Source organism: Centrocercus urophasianus, unplaced genomic scaffold (genome assembly GCF_019232065.1).
Source record: "Centrocercus urophasianus isolate 14NV4802_14NV808 unplaced genomic scaffold, USGS_Curo_1.0 seq_36, whole genome shotgun sequence".
NCBI lineage: Eukaryota > Metazoa > Chordata > Aves > Galliformes > Phasianidae > Centrocercus > Centrocercus urophasianus.
In genome coordinates, this window is record NW_024884933.1 from 2,278,030 (window position 1) to 2,294,297 (window position 16,268).

General features: G+C 43.7%; 1 protein-coding gene across 1 annotated transcript in view; it reads left to right on the top strand.

The window, feature by feature from the left end:
• UBR4 (ubiquitin protein ligase E3 component n-recognin 4) overlaps positions 1–16,268 on the top strand; it is a 68,581-nt gene that overhangs the window by 33,359 nt on the left and 18,954 nt on the right. Inside the window, exons 57-83 of the mRNA XM_042831819.1 lie at positions 89–219; positions 355–532; positions 725–829; positions 1,308–1,463; positions 2,166–2,334; positions 2,489–2,585; positions 3,056–3,163; positions 3,584–3,700; positions 4,856–5,065; positions 5,428–5,577; positions 6,228–6,455; positions 6,568–6,646; positions 7,097–7,339; positions 8,265–8,433; positions 9,019–9,163; positions 9,736–9,821; positions 10,178–10,265; positions 10,394–10,587; positions 11,440–11,679; positions 12,790–12,928; positions 13,520–13,645; positions 13,822–13,950; positions 14,313–14,656; positions 14,866–14,956; positions 15,341–15,425; positions 15,705–15,832; positions 16,067–16,196. Of these exons, the coding sequence (XP_042687753.1) occupies positions 89–219; positions 355–532; positions 725–829; positions 1,308–1,463; positions 2,166–2,334; positions 2,489–2,585; positions 3,056–3,163; positions 3,584–3,700; positions 4,856–5,065; positions 5,428–5,577; positions 6,228–6,455; positions 6,568–6,646; positions 7,097–7,339; positions 8,265–8,433; positions 9,019–9,163; positions 9,736–9,821; positions 10,178–10,265; positions 10,394–10,587; positions 11,440–11,679; positions 12,790–12,928; positions 13,520–13,645; positions 13,822–13,950; positions 14,313–14,656; positions 14,866–14,956; positions 15,341–15,425; positions 15,705–15,832; positions 16,067–16,196 (4,065 nt within the window). The remainder of the gene's footprint in view (positions 1–88; positions 220–354; positions 533–724; positions 830–1,307; positions 1,464–2,165; positions 2,335–2,488; positions 2,586–3,055; positions 3,164–3,583; positions 3,701–4,855; positions 5,066–5,427; positions 5,578–6,227; positions 6,456–6,567; positions 6,647–7,096; positions 7,340–8,264; positions 8,434–9,018; positions 9,164–9,735; positions 9,822–10,177; positions 10,266–10,393; positions 10,588–11,439; positions 11,680–12,789; positions 12,929–13,519; positions 13,646–13,821; positions 13,951–14,312; positions 14,657–14,865; positions 14,957–15,340; positions 15,426–15,704; positions 15,833–16,066; positions 16,197–16,268) is intronic.

The following is a 16,268-nucleotide window of genomic DNA, read 5'->3' on the forward strand; positions in this document are numbered from 1 at the left end:
TAGTTTTTCTTATTTCCTTTCTTCCTTCTCTCTTTCCCCACTAAAAACCATTGGGAATTAATTTGTGAATTAATCCTTTGTAATGCAGGAGATAAAGATGATGATGACGACGACGATGCAGAAGACAAGCTGCAGAGCTCTGGGATAGCAAATGGTGAGCATATCCGCCAGGAAAGCCAGGAGCAAAGTGAAGTTGATCATGGTGACTTTGAGATGGTGGTAAGTCCAGAGTGCTTCTCTTTGGAATCTGTTAAGTGCTTGGGTTCAGTTTAGTGCATGATGAATTGATGCTTACTGTTCCATTAGCTGATGGTGGTTTGACAAAGGCTCTCTCGCTGTGTTCCTTTTCCACAGTCTGAATCAATGGTTCTGGAGACTTCTGAAAATGTGAACAATGGGAACCCTTCTCCCCTGGAGGCTCTTCTGGCTGGAGCAGAGGGATTCCCTCCAATGCTGGATATCCCTCCAGATGCAGATGATGAAACCATGGTGGAATTGGCTATTGCCCTGAGCCTGCAACAGGATCAGCAAGGTAAGATGTCAACATTGCTGTTGCTCAAAAAGGGAAACAGAATATGAGGAAACTGAGAAAGAAGCAGAGCAGAAGCTATTGATGTGACCACCATCAAAGCAAAGGTAGTGGAGCAAGGAAATGCACACAGAAGGCCAGAGGTAATGTAGTTTGTATGTAGAAAGGTATTCATCATTTGTTTTCTTCTTGCAGGTAGCAGCAGCAGTGCACTTGGACTGCAGAGCTTAGGACTGTCTGGCCAAGCACCCAGCTCTTCTTCTCTTGATGCTGGAACGCTCTCAGATACGACAGCATCAGGTAACTGTTCACTGCAAGGAATCAAGTTGTTTTTTTTAATTTCAGGCTAAATAATGATTTTTAGATTGTTAGCAAATGATGTTTTGAAGAACCAATCCTTATTTATTGGCTTCGTGTGTCCTTAATAGTTTATACAGGATCTTTTCTTGCTTTGGAGGACCTTTCTTATGCACTTCTGAGGAAGTGTTTTCCTCTTCTTAAAATAAAGCAAAGTAAACCAAATACAGTATTTTCTTTGCATGTAAAGCAGACAGACTTTGCCCTTCAAGTTGCTAATGTGGTGGACCATTTCATAATGTGGTTTCACTCTTGGGTATCTCCCCTGCACTACTCTTAGCAGACTTAAATGCACTGATGGACAGTGCAAATTCCTTTTGGGTTTGTAGTCGAAAATTGAAATACAAATCTTTGTGGCTTTTCTTTTATGCTATGTACTTCTTTTGCAGTTATATTAAGACAGTGTTTTTACTTGTAACAGCTCTCTTTATTCTTTTAGCTCCAGCATCTGATGATGAAGGCAGCACAGCTGCAACAGATGGCTCAACTCTTCGGACTTCACCTGCTGACCATGGTGGAAGCGTGGGCTCTGAGAGTGGTGGCAGTGCTGTGGACTCAGTGGCTGGTGAGCACAGTGGTGAGTATCTGTTGCTGGAGCAGTGTTTGTGTATGTGATTTCTACAGTAAGAAGAATTACCAGGAGTGGGTGGGATGAGAAATCCCTGAAAGAGAAGAAGTCTGTTCTAGATTGATGATGCCATGCACCGTTTTGTGATTACTATCAAAGTGCCCTACAGACTGTGAATATTTCCTCACTCTTGTGGTTCTCTAGAAATGTGGAATAGTAGTTTTTGCTGATCTGTAATAAATTACACAGTGACGTAGCCTAGAGTGAGAATAAAAGAATGCCTTAAAATACAGGGTAAGTTTAAATGGGATTAAGGTAATTTCCTCCTCTTTGAGATTGATACCCTGATAAAACTAATTGGAAAAATAAATTAATGATTTATTTGAAGGCAGCAAACAGACTTCTGTGAACAATTGCATTCATGCTGCCTGTACACCCTTCTTCTAACCCACCTTAAACTTACTGCTGTGGAACCCATTCAGTTTGTGCCACCGAAGTCAGGCTGGTGAACAAAGCACTGCTGAGGGTGTTGTGTTGCATCTGTGGAAGTGCTGCTCTTTTAACCTTTTGAAAGTAATCACAGACACTGTTTGCTTAGAACCATAATTCCATAGGGTAGTGCTATGGTTGCTGTGAAGAGGGCAAGATGCATATTCAGTTCTGTTTGTGTGTTTTTCCCTTTCTTTTTTTCTTCCCCTCATTGTTTTTCAGTGTCTGGCCGTAGCAGTGCCTATGGGGACACGACAGCTGAGGGCCATCCTGCTGGACCAGGCAGTGTCAGCTCCAGCACAGGTGCAATCAGCACTACCACAGGCCAGCAAGAGGGAGACGGCTCAGAAGGAGAGGGGGAAGCAGAGGGAGATGTCCACACCAGCAACAGGCAAGGGGCTCTGTTTTCCTTGTCAAAAGTCATTCTTCTGCTCTGCAGTGTGATTGTTTGTGGAGGAGTTACGTGTTGGTCATCTTGTTGGTCTAGTATTTCTTTCAGCGTGTCTGAAAATGCTTCACCTTTGCTTGCTGCTTTCTGACTTCAGGCTGCACATGGTCCGACTGATGTTGCTGGAGAGGCTGCTGCAGAACTTACCTCAGCTGAGGAATGTTGGGGGAGTCCGGGCCATCCCTTACATGCAGGTAACTGAGGAGGGCTCAGGTTTTAAGCCTTAGTCAAAAAGTTAATCAGTGCCCCTAATGCCAGGCTTTTGTTTGCACGTGCTTTTAACCTTTTCTCTTTCTTGCCCAGTCACAGTGTGTGAGTCCCTCTCTGAAGCATTCAATCTATTGCACTATATTCCTTACCCAAAGAGTTAGACACGTGCTCTTTCTCAGTGTTGTATGACTGTTGAATGATGACCCTAAGGGCTGAAGTCCTTCAACTCTTATGTATCTGGGAGGGTCTTTCACATTTATACTGAATATTCCTATGGAGGTGCCATGATGCAGGGAGAATTTGGGAAAAAGCATAAATTAATTAAGATATAAATTACAGAAGATTTGTAAAAGATTGTATGTATTTTGGAAACAGATCTTTTGTTCATTTGACTCAATGAATGAGTCTTCAATATGACTCAATGAATGAACTTCAATATGACTTCTATTTCCAGGTTATTCTGATGCTCACAACAGACCTGGATGGAGATGATGAGAAGGACAAGGGAGCTTTAGATAATCTCCTGTCCCAGCTGATTGCAGAACTGTGCATGGAGAAAAAGGCAAGCTGTAGTACAGGCACAGTCTTGATTTGCTCCTTCTAGACAGGTTTTCTTCTCATGGAGGAGTTGGGTGCATGGGAATAAGAGCAATAGACTGCTGTATGGGTATGTTCAGACAGTTAATCTTACAGAATGTATGAAATAACTCACTGTTACCTAATTCCAGCATCATCAAGTGAGCATGAAAACTTGCATGACTTGAATTCAACAATTAAAACAGGGATGATTGATCAATGATGTAGAATTGACATATGGACACCCAGGCCACTGTCTGCTCTTATACTGAGGAATTCAGACTGCTCTTTTTGTTGTTATTGCTTGAGCTTACATAAGAAACACTTTGTGAGGGTCAGAGCTCTGACACGTTGGTGCAAGGACATTATGCTCAGCTCTGTAAGCAAGCCAGCTCTCTCTTTGCAGGATGTGTCTAAGAAAAATGAACGCTCTCCTGTGAATGAAGTACATCTGGTGGTAATGAGGCTGCTTAGTGTGTTCATGTCCAGAACAAAGTCAGGATCAAAGTCTTCCATTTGTGAGGTATGTTCTTCAGGGTGCTTTTCAGGGATGAGATTTGGTTGGGGAGCTTTTCTTCATCAGAGATGGTATAAAAGGTGCACGTAGATGGTGCAAAACTGAAAAACAGGTTAAAATACTTTGCAAAAACAGTGTTACTTGACTCTTACCAAAAAGGATCTTTGCTGAAACTCAGAACACAGGAAACCAACATAAGATGATGACTGGAATAATTTGTTTTGTGCGCAGTTTCTAGCTGAAGCTGAGGCCGGAAGATCATTAAGGTTATTTAAAATGCTCTAGCAGATTTGTCATTGCTTCTTACTGGCACTGGAGGGGTTAAAAAGGATCTGTAATGTGATTATTGGAAAGCAATATGCTGCTGTGTCAACGTAAAAGTCGCTAAGAGGATTCCTTAGATATTTGTTGCTAAAAGGTACAGTAATAAGGCATAAAAAGCAGTATGTGTGGTGGGAAGGAGATTAATAAAAAAGCATAGAGGTTAAAAAATTTAGTCTGAACTGCATCAAATTTTAATGAGCTTATGAGCTGTGGGGTTTGTTTGGATTTACAGGGCTGCTTTAATAGTTTTATTTACAGTAGCTTTTTCTCCAGCCTTTGTTATTCACTTGAGCTTCCCACAAAAATCAAAGCTCATCGTCTTGCAGAATGCAGGTGGAGCAATACCTGGGTGGAGCAGAGCCTCTGAGCAGCATCTGCAACAGGGACTCTTTCTCTACCAGAATTCACCCCCAGCTGGCCAAATCCCAGATAAACAAATAGAAATCCCAACTTAAAGGAGAAAAAAAATGAAAAATGAAGAAAAGAGAGGAGGAAAAAAAAAAAAAAAGCCCTAGTCGTCTAATCCATAGCACAGTGGCCTCTGGCACATGTGTCGAGGGGAGATTAGACTTAAGAGGAGATTTTATTTGTTTTCCTTTACTAAGCGCTTGTTCAAAAGAGTCTCTAAATATTTGAGTTGCTTTTCATAAACAAAATAACAACAACAACAAAAAAGAACCCAAACCCAACCTCAAACAAACCCCAAACTTAAAAGCTGCCTGTAAAGTTTCGGAAGAAACGACAACACAACCCTCCTCTCTTACCCATAATGTCAGCACGTGCTGGCTGATTGTCACTGCTCAGGTGCTCTGGTAATCCTCCTCCTCTTCCTTTCAGTCTTCTTCCCTCATCTCCAGTGCCACTGCAGCTGCACTGTTGAGCTCTGGTGCTGTTGACTACTGTCTGCACGTGCTGAAGTCTTTGCTGGAGTACTGGAAAAGCCAGCAGAACGATGAGGAGCCTGTTGCCACCAGCCAGCTCCTGAAACCTCACACTACTTCTTCTCCACCTGACATGAGCCCTTTCTTCCTCCGCCAGTATGTGAAGGTGAGTCCTGCCCTGTACCTAGCAGTTGCTGGGGATTTCCACATTAAATCCCAGACTTGTTCAGCCACCTTTATTCCAGTAGAGACCTTTGATATGTGTACAGGTGCAGGGAAAAAAGGCTAGATGCATATAGAAGCATGTGTCCTGAGTTGAAAGCTTGTATATTAAAATGCCTTAGGGCTACAGAGCAGCTTACTGCATCTTCCTTGTTGCCTATTAGGTCAGCTCCTCATGCAGGTTTGTCAGCTTGTTTATCAGTTTGAAGTGTTTCTAAAGTGCAGAAGAGCTCTGTTTTTAAACAAATGCACTGGGTAGCATGTCAGAACAACACACTGGTCCTGACTGATGTCTCTCACTCCCAGGGTCACGCTGCAGATGTGTTTGAGGCCTACACTCAGCTTCTGACAGAGATGGTGCTGCGGCTGCCCTACCAGATCAAGAAGATTGCAGACACAAACTCCCGCATCCCACCTCCTGTCTTTGATCACTCCTGGTTCTACTTTCTGTCTGAGGTGAGAATGTAATACACCCACAGGTTTCAACCAGAAAATCCCACTGATGTTACCTTACTTGGGAGAGATGAGGACTTCTGTAGGGCCAATCTGATCCACGTCTGATTTTTCTTTTCCCTCTTGAATGAAGATTAATTCTTGGCTTTGTGTTATTCCTGTTGAAGAAAGGATGTGTGAAAAATCAGGTGTCTTTTGGTCTCTGTAACTCAATATTTACCTCCAGAAAACTCTAATATAAAACCTTACTGATGGTAAAATGTAACATCATGCTTTACTGTTGGTGCTTCACTTAGTCCTTAAAATAGTAAGCTTTTTGGAGTATGTGTTTTCAGTTCCTTCATCTGGTTGAATAGCTCCCTACATAACAAGTTATCTTACATTTGCACAAGTTTGTGGAAAGGATTTCTTGAAGCTTGACTAGCTTTTTATCTGAGGTTACAGAATGGTTTTCAGAAGCAGTCTCCAGTCATCTAGCTCAGGATTCTGCAGTATTGCTGTGCAGTATCTTCTGCCTCTTTTATGGGTGACTTTCTGATAATGCATCTCCAGTATCTTGTCTTTTTTGTAAGAAAGCAAGCCATGTTTCTGTTGGCACAGGTTGCCTACTGGTGATTCCACAGTGCTGATGCTGTGGTCTTTTCTTTGTTTAGTACCTGATGATCCAGCAGACTCCATTCGTGCGTCGCCAAGTCCGCAAGCTTTTGCTCTTTATCTGTGGATCCAAGGATAAATATCGTCAGCTCCGAGACCTCCACACTTTAGACTCCCATGTTCGTGGAATCAAAAAGCTCCTGGAAGAGCAAGGCATTTTCCTTCGTGCCAGTGTGGTCACAGCAAGTTCAGGCTCTGCTCTGCAGTATGATACGTTGATCAGTTTGGTAAGGAAAAGCGTGCACCTGAACTTGGAGAAAGTCTGTGGTGCACTTCTGTAAGAAGTCAGTCATAGAAATACTGACATGGTGTTCAATCCTGTCCCATTGTGCCTTTCAGATGGAACATTTAAAGGCTTGTGCAGAGATTGCAACGCAGCGAACAGTGAACTGGCAGAAATTCTGCATTAAAGATGACTGTGAGTTCTTTCTCTGAGAGTGTTCAGGAGAGCAGAGGGTTTGCATTGCATGCCTTGATTTGAATGAAGACTTCTCAGATGGGGAAGCTCAGCAGACAGAAAAGGGGGAGCAGAGCTGAGAGTTTGACTAGGACTGAACTGTTTCCAGTACTAATTATCACAGTGCTCTAATTGCAACTGTTCCCTAGCTGAGGAACACAGTATGCTGTAATGGAGAACTCAGTAGAACATGAATTAGGAGATCTGCATTGTTTTCACTGCTTTGTGTAAATTAGGACGTGACACTTGACCTTGGTGTACCCAAGTGTTTTACTTCCATAATGTAGGGTTCTGCCAGCTTGTGGGATGCTCCTTGTCATGTTGGAAGGTATTTTTGTTGGGGTTGGTAGTTCGGTGTAGGTGCATCTAGTTTTAATTTAGGCAATAAAAATTTTCTTCCTTTCTCCACAGCGGTTCTCTATTTCCTCCTTCAAGTCAGCTTCTTGGTAGATGAAGGAGTGTCTCCAGTTCTCCTGCAGCTGCTGTCTTGTGCTCTGTGTGGCAGCAAAGTGCTGTCTGTGGCTTCATCCTCTGGATCATCAAGCACTTCTTCCACCTCTGCTCCTGCAGCATCAGGCTCTGGGCAGCCAGCCACACAGAGCAAATCCTCCACGAAAAAGAGCAAGAAGGAAGAAAAGGAAAAGGAGCGAGAGGGTGAGCTGCAGCTGTGCCCAATTCTGTAGTTCTTTTAGGGATGAAGTCTGCTCCTCTCAGCTTTATGTACCTCTATTTAGAGAGCACTGCTTGCTTCTGGTTGTGATAAATACCACTGCTGTGAAGGGGGCACGAATCTTGGCGTGGGTGCTTGAAACCTTTAGCAACATCTAGGAGAGAAGAGCAGTTTCACTGTATATAATAATAGGTTCAAAGATGGAGTACTATGCTGTAGGAGTTGGGGCTGAAATTGGGTACTGGACATATCCCAAACCCACTGCATTTATTAATTTGAGTGGGCTTTGAATTGTCTAGAAGAAGTTGCTTATACCAGTGACTGAATAGCTTCTACATAAGTTGCTTGTCTTGGGATGTAGGAGGCTGAAATCCTGATGGGAATTAAAACAAATTCTGTTGATGCACACCCAGTTAGCTCTGCTCCTCAATGGTTATGTTCAGACTTGTTTCCTCTGTCTGACTTGTAAGCTATGTTGGAGCCAGGGCTGCTTCTTAATGGATGTCCACAGTCTTGGGAAAGTAATTAAGCTTTCCTATAAAAGTCATGGGCATAAATTCTCTCTTGGCTTTTCTTCAGGGAACTGTTTTGGCTTTCTCTGACAGACGGTTCTTTGTGACTCTGTTCACTGCCCTGTTATTGTTCCTTTTCTTTTTATCAGGACGTGTAGCACATTTCTCATGTCCTCACTGGCAAGCATTGCAGGAGTTTTCTTCTCTAATAGTCAGGAGTGTTAAATTATAATTTTTGAAAAAGAGAAGGACATTATACGTGTTGCCTTAACCACTGTCATTTATCCCCATGTCCTTTCTCTGTGGCCTATAAAATAGGAAACTGGACTGCCTGTGAAGTACTCAAATCATCTGCTTTGTTAACTCTTTCTCTCTTGTGCTACCCGGTGTCCCCTAGGTGAGAGCTCAGGCAGTCAGGAAGACCAGCTGTGTACAGCTCTGGTGAACCAGCTGAACAAGTTTGCTGATAAGGAAACCCTCATTCAGTTCCTGCGTTGCTTCTTGCTGGAATCCAACTCATCCTCTGTCAGATGGCAGGCACACTGCCTTGCACTACACATCTACAGGTGAGCTGGGAGGAAGCCTCTCTGAGCCAGCTCTTGTGAATCAGTCCCAGCTCAGTTCTGGAAAGATGAAATAGCTCTTTCTCTGCCCTAAAAGTTGCTGAGGCTTGCAATGATGGTATCACCTTGTGTTGCTCGTGTTATTCTGCAGTTGTTGGGGCCAGAGGTGTAAGTTGTGACTTACACATTAGTGATCAACTTGATCTGCAAGTAAAATCTCATTTCTGCCTTTAGAATCTGGCTCCTGACATCCACAGAGGCAGGTGTTTGTGGGAGAATGAATTCCCAAGCTGGACAGAATCTGGTGCAGATAAAAAGATGGCAGTTGTGTGTGTAAAGGCAGACTTCAGGGTGCTGAGCTCCCTCAGCGGTCTGTTGTTACTATAGAGCTCTTCCATTTCGAAGAGTGCTGGAACACTGCTGGTGGTGGGAAGAGTTGACATTTGACTCTGTGAACTCTCATGTATGGCAAGATAAGAAATAGTTACCTTTTTTGAACTGTAAATATATTTTCCTTCGTCTGTGTATAGCTGTCTTGTCAGTGTAGCTATCTTGACAAGCCTACTTGATCTGTAATCTGTCCAACAGGAACTCTAACAAGTCTCAGCAAGAATTACTGTTGGATCTCATGTGGTCAATCTGGCCAGAACTCCCAGCCTATGGGAGAAAGGCTGCCCAGTTTGTAGATCTCCTGGGATACTTCTCTCTGAAAACACAGCAGACTGAGAAGAAGGTACAGTGTCATTCAGAAGAGGCTGAACAGCATCTCAGGTCCAGCTGTTAAGAGTTTTCTAAGTGTTCATTTATGGTACAGCTGGATTCCTTGAAATGGAGAGTGGGGATTTTTCTTTTGTTGTGTTGTGGGTTGAAAACTGTTCCTTGGGAATTCTGTGGGGGAAGTACTGCTAGCTCTAATGCTAGCTCCGCTTTACAGATTTGGTATTTCATCTCTTAACTGTGACTTCTGAACAAAGGCAGTGGTGGAATTTCTTAAGGGGCCACAAACAGAGAACAGATAGTTTAGATGCACTGGTAATTGCGTGTGTGTTTGTAAAGAGCTGGAAATGTTCTATGAATCCTGGCAAACATTTCCAGTCATTGGCTGTGACAAACAGCACTGTTGTTGTGGTAAAGGTCTAATTTTAGGATCTGTTACATTCTTGGGCAATGACTTAACCACACAAACACCTGTGGGTACAGTGCACACATCGTCTGGGGGACGGAGCATGGCACGTGATGAGAAATCTTTGCATTAAAAAAAAAAATAAATTGCTGAGCAGAGAATATTTCCTAATTGTATTTCAGTTGAAGGAATACTCCCAGAAGGCTGTGGAGATCCTCCGGACTCAAAACCACATTCTTACCAACCACCCTAACTCCAACATTTACAAGTGAGTTACTTCTGCCTTTGATCCATTTCGCTGAAGGAGCTTTTTAGCAGATGAGCTGCAATCCACAGAGCAATACCCAGTTCTTCTAATGAAATTGTGGTGGAGGAAGGACCCCTACTGAGATTACATGCTTGCTGCAGCTGGCCTTGAGAGAATAGCAAAAAAGAGAGAATCTGCCACGTGAAAAGAAATAAATATATGCCTTATTGGCAGTAGTTTTAGCTTTTTTGCTTTCCTTTTTGGTACATTAGAAAATAGTAGGAACAATTGGAGAGTATAGATTTGCCAAGTTGTTAATTGTGTTCTCAGTCATACCTTGGTGGTTAATTGTTTTATTTTCTTCCCCTTTGTTCCAGCACGCTGTCTGGGCTGGTGGAATTTGATGGCTATTACCTAGAGAGTGATCCTTGCCTTGTCTGCAACAATCCAGAGGTGCCCTTCTGTGTAAGTACTGCTGTTCTTAAGCCCTTTCCAATTAGTCACAGGGATCCCAACATTTACAGCAGCTGTGTTTCTGTATTTTTGGGAGATGTGATCGTATTGACAGTGTGTCCTTATTTTTGTCTTCTCAGTACATTAAGCTTTCCTCCATTAAAGTGGATACCAGGTATACGACCACCCAGCAAGTGGTGAAGCTGATTGGCAGCCACACCATCAGCAAAGTGACAGTGAAGATAGGAGACCTGAAACGCACCAAAATGGTCCGAACCATCAACCTCTATTACAACAACAGGACAGTGCAAGCCATAGTGGAGCTGAAAAACAAGTATGTTCATCCATGTGTGTGTTTGACATTAGGATTTCTGGTGAGGTGGAATGGGTTGAACGTGTTACATTTGGAAACCAGTGTTAGTATCAAGAGCATCTCGTGGGGATTTTGAATCAGGAAGGAATTTGGACTTTGCAACGCATCCAGGAATGTTGAAAGTGGTAACTCTACTTGTTTGAAGCTGTATAGTAGGACTAAAATCAGAAGATGGATGGCCTTGCTCTCAAGTGCTGATGTACTCAGGAAAAACCACTCTCTTTCAGTGCATTGCTCAGTCTGGAGCCAGTTCTGCTTATATGCTTTCCCTTCTCACTTCTTGAGATCTTCTCACCAGAATCAGATCTCTTTGGCTTAGGGATTAATCTGTGCCTGCTGCTTATTGCTTATTTGAAGTTTTAATCTTCTGTGACATCACAAGTGGCTGCTGTGGAGAGGATTATGATGTCACAAAGAGAGGATTCTGACTTCAGGTTGAGAATAAGCAGTGGGAGTAGATGAGATCTTTAGAAATAAATATCCTGTTTTCATGCAAATGTCTTTACTAATAAAAAAAAACGGAGGTGAAAATCCCTAGAAAATGTCTGTAGAATTAAAGTTCTTCCATGAGGCATCAACAGCTCTCTAATCCTAAACAGTCTCTCTCTATGAAGAGGATAAAGGCTTAAAATGTATTTCTGGCTACATATCATGTCAATACAGAAGCTAAGGAAGCGAATCCTAGAACAGCTCTCCATTCATCCCATATAAAGTAGATTTGGAGCCGAGGTGGTTGTGCTTGGCTCCTCTTTGTGCGTGGGCAGGAGGGTTCTTCCCCATTGGAAAGCCGTGCGCTTCTCTTTTCTTTCCCAGGCCAGCTCGATGGCACAAAGCCAAAAAGGTCCAGCTGACCCCAGGCCAGACAGAGGTAAAGATCGACCTTCCTCTGCCCATCGTGGCTTCCAACCTGATGATTGAATTCGCAGATTTCTATGAGAACTACCAGGCTTCCACGGAGACCCTGCAGTGCCCTCGGTGCAGTGCGTCCGTCCCTGCCAACCCGGGGGTGTGTGGGAACTGTGGTGAGAACGTGTATCAGTGCCACAAGTGCAGGTAGGTCATCCCAGTTCCTCCCCACGGAGCCCCTCGTGCTGCTGCTCACGTTGGATGTTCAGCAGAATACCCTGCTATTGAAATGCACCATTCTGGTTAATAGGAGCACGCAATCAAATTAGTCGAGAAGTATAAAACAGGCTTACAGAGGGATTTAGCATTAATGCAGGCAAACAAAGGAAACCTGATGCGACAGTGCTGAAAGAATGCTGAAGTTCTGAAGCAAGCCCTCAGAAGTTTAAAGCAGCAAATTCCCAGGAGGAGGTTATTTTTGGCTTCCTTGGTTAAAGCAGGACCTGGAGTTCAGTTGTGGGGGGGGTTCCCCCCAGGATTCCCGACGTGGCGTGCAGGATGGACTGTGCTGGTTTGTCTTTTCATAGCTTTTGTTGTGCTCTCCTCATTCAGAGCAGGGCTCAGGATGTAATTTACTGTGTGCTATTCAGGCTTTTACTACAGTATCACAAATCCTCCTCTTTTGTGAGTTTAGTTGCCTCATTTGGAGTCTCTTCTCCCATCGTGTTGTCCCACATTCCTCTCAAATCTGCAGGGGTTCCAAGTTGTTCAGCAGATTCTTTGCACAGATCAGTTGATTATTGTTCTGCTGAAAGGTTTCCATATCCTGTATTGAAATATGGGAGCTATAAACCAGTTCATGTCGTGCTACTCTAGTCTGCAGCAGAGGATATTAAGTATGCTGCAGCTAGTCCCACTGCAACTGTGTAGAGAGTGAAAGCTATTCAGGGCCCAGGCCTTACAAAACTGTTTCTTTTAATCTGTGTCCTCATAAAGGGCACAGTGTCCTCATCTGACGTTCTGCTGGGAGTTACTGTTGTTGAAGCAGGATTGTTAGGCACAAACTCAAGCCTGTTTCTGCTTACTGCTCAGAATGCACTACTTCTACATGGATTTTTTGGTGCCTAGGTTTTGATTCTCACATACCACGTGTGCTTTGCTCATAGCAGCTTCCTTAAGGTAGGTTAGATGTTTTGGGGGCCATCCTTCTCCTTTACCTAATTAATGAGTGCATTCAGAGCTTACTTGCTTTATTCCCCTTCATTATTAGTTATCTCGATAAGCTCAGCTCTCTGACCTTCCTGGCTTGCCTTCCAGGTCCATTAATTACGACGAGAAGGATCCCTTCCTTTGCAATGCCTGTGGGTTCTGTAAATACGCACGCTTTGACTTCATGTTGTATGCCAAGCCTTGCTGTGCAGTGGATCCCATAGAGAATGAGGAGGATCGAAAGAAGGTTGGACCAATAGCAGATTCATTAATGAAATGCTGTATCTCTTGGCCAAGTCAACAATGTAGAGACATCAGAGGCCCATCTGTCTTGGGAGTAACACGAAAAGCAGTGCTCCTTCAATGCTTTTTACTGACTAATGCATTTTCTTTAATTCTGGTGATCTCTCAAAATCCTCATTCTTGTCTCTGGCATTTTGAGAAGTATGGAATGCAATCCCTTATTTACTCTCTTCATCCACTAAGTAGATCATTCTTCAAAGACATTATTCAGTGCTCTGCATACAAACCATCTAGCACTGCATCTCTTTGGGTTAATTTGGATTGTGCTCTGTACATTAACATCTCGTCTGAGGAGCCCTGCTAATGAAAGAGGAGCCCATTGCAGTACATGTGGTGTCAGTGTGGCCTGTCACAAAGTCTGAGTGTGCAGATTACGGTGTTGCACACTGGATACTTGTGGAAGAAGCAGAGCTCACACTTTCCAGTAACACAGAGAAGTTCAAAAGACGTGGGAAAACTTGGAGGGGTAGCTCAGTAGAATTAAAAATCTTTTCTGAACATAAACCAAGAGTTTCCTTTCTTCTTTTATTCTTAGGCAGTAACGAACATCAACACCCTCTTGGACAAAGCTGACAGAGTGTATCACCAGCTAATGGGACACCGACCACAGCTGGAAAACCTTTTGTGCAAAGTGAATGAGGCAGCTCCTGAAAAGCCCCAGGTATCAAAGGACAAATGGATTTTGCACAGAAAAACCCTTGTAGAAGGCAGGCAGGGCACTGGCTTTTATATTGCCAAGGACAGCTGAAGGCCCTTGCCTCAAATGCTCTTTTGTAGTGATTGTTTTTTGTGTGTACCTTCCATACGTGATGCATTTCATTTTCCCCTCTGTTCCAGGATGAATCTGGTAGTAGTGGAGGGATCAGTTCTACCTCAGCTAGTGTGAACAGATACATACTGCAGTTAGCCCAGGAGTACTGTGGTGACTGCAAGAACTCGTTTGATGAACTTTCCAAAATCATCCAGGTATGATATGCTTTGATTGGTATTTGGGTCATGGGTTTCCTTCCACTTCTAATGTGGACAACAAGCCTTAAAACAGAGCAGATAAGATGGAGTTAGGCTGATCCCCCCCCCCCCGGGTGGCAGCAGGGGGTGACATGAGTGGGTGACATCAATGGCACCGGGGCACCCATGGGTGGCATCAATGGGGGACATCAATGGGGACCCAATTCCTTTCTAATGAATTTCCCAGGTTTGCCACTGACGTGAAGGATTTTGAGTTGTGTAAAACATAATGTATCTCCATAAAGTGTACAGTGGAAGTAACCTGTAAATAAGTTTAGTGACTGTGTAGTGCTTCACAATTTTCAATTCTGTGTTTCCAGAAAGTATTTGCCTCTCGGAAGGAGCTCCTGGAATATGACCTTCAACAGAGGGAGGCAGCAACCAAATCCTCACGGACCACCGTCCAACCCACGTTCACTGCCAGCCAGTACCGTGCCTTGTCTGTTCTAGGCTGTGGCCACACATCATCAACAAAGTGTTACGGCTGTGCCTCAGCTGTCACTGAACACTGCATAACATTGCTCCGGGCTTTGGCAACCAACTCTGCCATCAGGCATATCCTCGTGTCCCAGGGCCTTATCCGAGAGCTGTTTGACTACAACTTGCGGCGGGGCGCAGCCACCATGAGGGAGGAGGTCCGTCAGCTCATGTGCCTTCTGACCAGGTATGGGTTGCTTCAGTGCTCATAGCCCTCTTCTGGTAAAAGCAGAATTGGGAAGGTGTAGCTGTGCAGGGGAGAGATCTGGCATCAGCAAACTGTGGACCATAACTGCTTGCTGTGTATTTGTCATGAGCTAAGCTGAAATCCCAGGAGCTTTTGGTGTTTAGTAGGAGCACAGGGTAACAGAGTTCCCTTTTTCCTTCTGGTATTAGGGACAATCCAGAAGCCACGCAACAGATGAATGATTTAATCATCGGGAAGGTTTCTGCAGCCCTGAAGGGACACTGGGCAAATCCAGACTTGGTGAGAGACTCCAGTGCTTTCTTTTTTTTTTTTTTTAATTATTTTTTCCTGACCCTCTACAACTGCTGGTGTATTCCAGTCATTGCATTTTCTCTGTTATCATAATCTGTCTGTAATACATAAGGTGTCTTGATAGGAATGAAGGTAGAGTACAACATTACATTACAGTAACGGGCCTGAGCTTTCTCAGACTGCTCCACATGCCTTAGCTGTGGTTTGCAGCTCACCTTGCAGCTCTCTCAGGCCCACTGCCTGTCATCTCAGTTGGGGATGGGACTAGATGTACTCAGATCAATGTGTTTTAAAGCTGTATTTTTAAATACCAGAAGGCAAAAGAGGCTGCTGTATCACCTTCTTAAGCTTTTACTCTTGTCTGTCTTACAGGCTAGCAGTCTCCAGTATGAGATGTTGCTGCTCACAGACTCCATCTCAAAGGAAGACAGCTGCTGGGAGCTCCGACTACGCTGTGGTGAGTTGAAACAGCTGAAAGTGAAAGCTTTATTTTAAATGCTATACCCAGGTCCATGCGCTTTGTCTCCAGGATCTTGAAATAGGAGTGCTAAGAAATAGAAATATGGAAGTGCTTTAAAAAACTGAATGTTTTCCATTCTTGGTTCCATGAGAACGTGATAGCTTTGCTTAAGGATAGGAGGTCTTACTTTGTTCCAAGCACTTTTGAGGTGCTGTACAGAGCTGTGGAGGGGACCCATGTGCAGATCTTGGTGGCAAGAGCATGTCTCTCTTTCAGCTCTCAGCCTCTTTCTGATGGCAGTGAACATTAAGACTCCAGTGGTTGTTGAAAACATCACACTCATGTGCCTGCGCATTCTTCAAAAGCTGATCAAACCACCTGCTCCAACCAGCAAGAAAAACAAGGTATTGCCCCAGAATTTGAGCAAAGTATCTGAAAATGAGCTCATTAGAGTCTGCTTTTTAGGGGCAAGCACTTGGTGCTCCCACCAGTTTTGTGAAATCAAGTACATCTGACTCAGATTTTTGAATACAGCTATAATTCTGATAAAGGCAATATTTGTTGGCTGCTCCTTGACTGTAATTTAGCTGCAGTTTGTGGCTTTGTCAAGAGTCACAGGAGCTTTTTTTGTCTGCTAGGATGTGCCTGCAGATGCTCTCACCACTGTGAAGCCTTACAGCAATGAAATCCATGCACAAGCTCAACTGTGGCTTAAGAGGGATCCCAAAGCATCGTATGAAGCTTGGAAAAAGTGCCTCCCTGCCAGAGGTAGTTCTGTGTTTTTAACTCTGTTCTGTGCAATATTGTGAAAGAACATGCATGTACTTCTGTCGAGTTGTG